The sequence below is a fragment of the Electrophorus electricus genome, chromosome 25, assembly GCF_041902795.1.
Source record: "Electrophorus electricus isolate QZ-2024a chromosome 25, ASM4190279v1, whole genome shotgun sequence".
In the NCBI taxonomy this organism is placed as follows: domain Eukaryota; kingdom Metazoa; phylum Chordata; class Actinopteri; order Gymnotiformes; family Gymnotidae; genus Electrophorus; species Electrophorus electricus.
Window position 1 is genome coordinate 13,808,482 of NC_137521.1, and position 4,918 is coordinate 13,813,399.

Sequence of the window (4,918 nt, forward strand, 5' to 3'; positions counted from 1 at the left end):
TGGTATGTTGTAACCTAATGTACTGTACTAGGATGTATTCTATGAGTAAATGACAAAGCACTTTTGGAAGTCACTCTGGATAAGCGCGTCTGCTAAAAGCCGTAAACGTAAAAGCCACCATCAACCAAGCAGTTCCACTGACATGCACAGCGAGCGCAACCAGGCAGCTGTTATGTCAGAGTCAGTACTGTGATGGGAATGGTACCCCCACCTGTCTAACATCTGTCCGGTCATGACCAGGGTAGAGGGTGGCTGGTATAAACTGTGCATGGGACCAGAAAAATACATATAACATGTTCCTTTAATATTGAGGCAACACATTACATTAACATTACATTAACAGCAGCAGTTGACATTAAGAAATTGAAGGAACCATCTCGTCACTGTGACCTTCTACAGTTCGGTAACATTGCCTAGTTTTCTTTGTGTATATCACAGCCACTTTTAGTTGGCAGCACTAACTAAGTGTTAATCACTGTGTTATATTAGCTCCTGGTGTATTAATGCTAATCTCCTGCCTCGCAGGTGAAAAATAGTTCTGTGAATAATAAAAGTGTAACCTTAATGTGAAGTTTTACCACGTTAGGTCTGTGTAATGAAGTGACCAGTGAGTATAGATGGCACGTTAGTCCTTTTGAATGTAATGGGGTTGAATGTTTGTTTATATATTACAAGAGGTTGAGAGGCAGTAAATAATGATTGACAGATTGTTTAATGTTAAAAATAATGTAATAATTTTAAATTGTATCTATTGCAGTTTCTAATGAAATGTATTTGGCTTTTTGCCTAGTCTTTGTCATAATTGGCACTTTTAATTTCTAAGATGGACTTTAGTATATGACCCAGAAATTGTACTGAAATATCAAATGTCACTCGGCCCCAAAACTTTTTTTTGTGCTATTCTTACTTGTCTAAACATATAAACATATAATCAAGGGTTGTTTAGGGAAAACCAACCATATTTATAGTTATGTACATTTGACTTTTATTTATAGATTTGTTTATTTATGACCTGTTAGCATATTTCTCAGTGTGACCATGTGTGGGACTGGAACCCACGACCTCAGCACTGCCAGCGTGACGTCATTTCTGCTTCCAACCCCCACCACAGCGACCCATCCCAGAATGACCCAGACTCCAAAGACTTCTGGTTCAACATGCAGGCACTGACCTTTCATCTACAGAGAGAGGCGGAGCTTAATCCTCAGGCCTCCTACTACAATGTGGGCGTACTGAAGTACCAGGTGGGTCTGAAAGTTGTGACGATATTCCAAACACCTGGCGCTCCCTCAGACCAGCCGCTGACGGCTTGGTCTACAACGTTGTAATTCTGATGAGATGGCATTTGGTAATTGGTCGCATCAAAACCCACGTACAGACAGACCCAACTAGATTAGTTGTAGATGTAATGGGTTTTAAAACGGGCACATTGATAAGCCCCCAAACTTTTCATGCCTGCTGCAGAGTTGCACTAAAAATGCTAGACTGACTCAGTTCATCAGATTCACAAATGACCAACTCCACATATGAACCGTTCACACATGCTAATAAAATCTCATATCATGTTACATCTTTGCGTCGCATGCATGTGTACAGACTCATGTCGTGAGATCGTCACAGTGATGTTAAAATTACACAAGAATAAATAAAAACAGCTCTGATTTCCATTCCTGTATGCTGAATTATGGTGACTAGTTGAATGTGGTAGATGTGGCACAGGTCGTGTGTGTGTGTGTGTGTGTGTGTGTCCGCGCAGATCACGTTCCTGCCATCGTCCGTGTATGCTGCTGTTGATTGGCATCAGATATAATTGCATGTTGTGTGCATTTGTTGTGCCCTCTGGTATCTGAAAGTGTGTTGATATTGCATCAAATAAACTACTGTTTACCAACATGAATGAGACTATAAAGCTGAAGTAGACAAAACAGTTTCAGTGATTTCAGAGAACAAAAGAAGAGTTGTTTAAAAAATACAATGAAACGTGTACCCAGTGAATCCCAGTCCTTGTGTCACAGTACTCGAGCGTTAACTCCATGTCACTGTCTAGAAAAAGCCATTTTATTCCCTCCAAAGCACCTTGATCACCTTGAAGACATTTTGACAGTGAGTGGCTCTTGAAACACATCCAGCCTGTATGCACATTCTTCTAGATCGCTTTTCCAGGTTGTTGTTTCCTTTATGAAGGTTAGATCCTGTACTGGAGCAGATGATGCTAAATTACAGAAAGCAAGTTCGATTATGGACTTTTCCAGAGCTCTTTGACTGTAGAGACTCTCTCAATAATGCCCATTAATAAAGGTGAAATGGCTCATCGTCACATCGACGACCTCTGCCCTCAGGTGTCGTCTCAGGACCCGGCTCGGGCTCCGCTGCTGCTCTCGGCAGAGTGCCAGCGAAGTGGCACAGTGACGCGCATCTCCCTCGACTACCACTGTTGCCCGGCAACTGCCCCCGCCACTCAACTGACGGCTGTACAGGTGCTGCTGCCACTTGACCACACTGCTACCGACCTGCAGTGCCAACCTCCAGCGTCTTGGTGAGTGTGCGCGTGTGTGTGTGCGTGCGTGTGTGTGTGTGTACTGTGTGTGAGTGTGCACGTCTGTTAGAGTGTGAGTTGGAGGGCTGTGTGAGAGGAGAGAGTGGGAGAGGCATCCCTGCTTCAGGTGGCTGACGACAGTAAATCTTTGCTGAAAGACCAGGACTGAGTGTTTGGTGGAACGAAGGATTCTGGGTTTATGTGGGGGTTTGTTTGTTTGTTTCCTCTCCACAGAGCAGTCATAGCAGTGGCCCCTGACAGGTCGTTTGACTGTGACGACCGTTAGTGTGTGGGAGACGGCGAGGGTAGCGCTGGAGGTGACATGACTGTTGGATTAATCCTTTTTGTTTTTCTGTCTTCTCTGCTTGTGTTGGCAGGAACGCAGAAGAGCGGCGACTGCTGTGGAAGCTGCCCAACCTCTCACCCACCAATCACAGCAAAGGTTGCCATCACGGCCACCCACTCTCCTCCTCTCCTCTGCTTCTCTCCTCTGCTTCTCCCCTCTCCTCCCCTCTCCTCTCCTCTCCTCTCCTCCTCTCCTCTCCTCTCCTCTGCTTCTCTCCTCCTCTCCTCTCCTCTCCTCTGCTTCTCTCCTCCTCTCCTCTCCTCTCCTCTGCTTCTCTCCTCCTCTCCTCTCCTCTCCTCTCCTCTGCTTCTCTCCTCTGCTTCTCTCCTCCTCTCCTCTCCTCTCTTCCTGGTTCTGCTAAACCAGCAATAAATGCATAAATCAAAGTGTAGCCCCCCACCCCGCAGTTGAGCTGCAGGTGCAGTCTGGCACTCGCGCAGTAACAGGCACTTCTGTCCTTTTTTCTCTCCAGTTTTTATGACCTGAATTCGTTCTCATCAATTACTCAGCCACACGTCCCTGTAGGACAGAGCGGACATGATGTTTTGTTCTCGTTACCAAAAAAAAAAAAGCAAATCCTGAAGTGGATCTGGACATGACAGGGCCATCTGCAGTCCGTGTCAGCGCAGCCAGACTGGGCCTTGGGAGCAGAACAGCCACGGGAGGGTTCTGGAGACTGAGGCTCGGTTCTGCCCAAGTCCTGCTCATTAGAAAACAGAACTGCTGCCTCAGCTCCAGCTCTGTTTTTATCAACTTACTTTCAAGGGTTAAAGCCAAAAAAAGTGCAAAACAAAGGAGAATGAGCTTTGAGATTTCTCGTGAGAGTTCACATGTAAATCTCCCAGCACCACTCTCCAACGCCGCCTGAAGGTGGGGTTTCAGACTGACGGGAGATTTAGATACTGTATCTGTCTCAGGCCAGTGTGTGAAAAGCCTCATTAGTGCAGCACTGCTATGGAAAGAATTACTGCAGGCCAAGTTCAGATGATTTCTTTTTTCTGATGATTACTACTGAGCGATTAGTCACTGGAAGGTGCCCCTTATAGACCCACATGCCTCCGTCTCTAAACCAAGCCAAGATGGTGAAGACGTCCTTCAACTCGCATTCACAGCTCCCACTGACATCCTTTGGACAATCACGCTTGACCTTCTGCGTTTGGCTATAAATAGTCCAGTGTCAGTGTGATCTAACACATGCTGAAAGTCAGACATTACACTGGAAAGCCTTGAAAAGGAGCTAGAGGTGAAAAGAAAGAAAAACGCACTCAAAAATTTAAAAAGAAGGGACTTCAGTGGACCCTGGACAGGCTGTGTTCTCTGCTGATGGGGTGACCCACCTGAGGTTGGCTTAATAAAATAACTCCAGTTGGAACTGTCAGCTTGCGTTCTGTCTACCAGACTTGAAGGACCACAGACCAATTGTCAAAGTGTAAAATGTTAGCACATTTCTGTTTCTAAACAGTCTTCTCAGTTAGGTAAGTGAAATTATTCTGTTGTGTGTGTGCAGGCTCTGGCACGCTCTGTGCCAGTTGGCAATGCCTGGAGGTGCCCCGTGGTCCTCCCCCGAGTCTGGCCGTGCAGTTTGTGGGGTGTGGGGCGTCCCTCTCTGGCATGGACGTGGAGCTGGCATCCTCCCGCTACCGTATGTCTCTGGTGAAGAAGAGATTCGCCACGGGTGAGTGACTGACCTACTTAATGAATCTTAACCCACATCCCTGGGAACTGAGATCCACCCCCTTGTGCTTCAAGGCCAGGCTGCTCGTTAACTGGAGGACAGTAGCAGTTTGGTCTTAGTAAAATGTATTTTTTTTAATTATTTGGGAAGAATAGGAAAAAGAAAGTAGTTTATGTACTATCCTTCCTAAATCCAAAACTAATGTGTGAGTAAACAAGAACCCAGTAGCCTTCTGTGTTTCCCCTGAATGCAACTTAGCAGGACACTTTCAGGAAACACGAATTATGATGTCTTGCATTTGAACATTTGTGTTGTTCAACAGAGCCTCCAGTGAGTGTTAAGACTGTATTTCTCTCGACAG

General features: G+C 45.7%; 1 protein-coding gene across 4 annotated transcripts in view; it reads left to right on the forward strand.

The window, feature by feature from the left end:
* Positions 1-4,918, forward strand: part of fcho1 (FCH and mu domain containing endocytic adaptor 1) — a 39,150-nt gene that overhangs the window by 33,573 nt on the left and 659 nt on the right. For all 4 annotated transcript variants that reach the window (XM_081707838.1, XM_081707839.1, XM_035522149.2 and 1 more), the window contains 4 exons: positions 1,112-1,244; positions 2,340-2,536; positions 2,914-2,978; positions 4,390-4,557. In XM_081707838.1, coding sequence (XP_081563964.1) covers positions 1,112-1,244; positions 2,340-2,536; positions 2,914-2,978; positions 4,390-4,557 — 563 coding nt within the window. The remainder of the gene's footprint in view (positions 1-1,111; positions 1,245-2,339; positions 2,537-2,913; positions 2,979-4,389; positions 4,558-4,918) is intronic.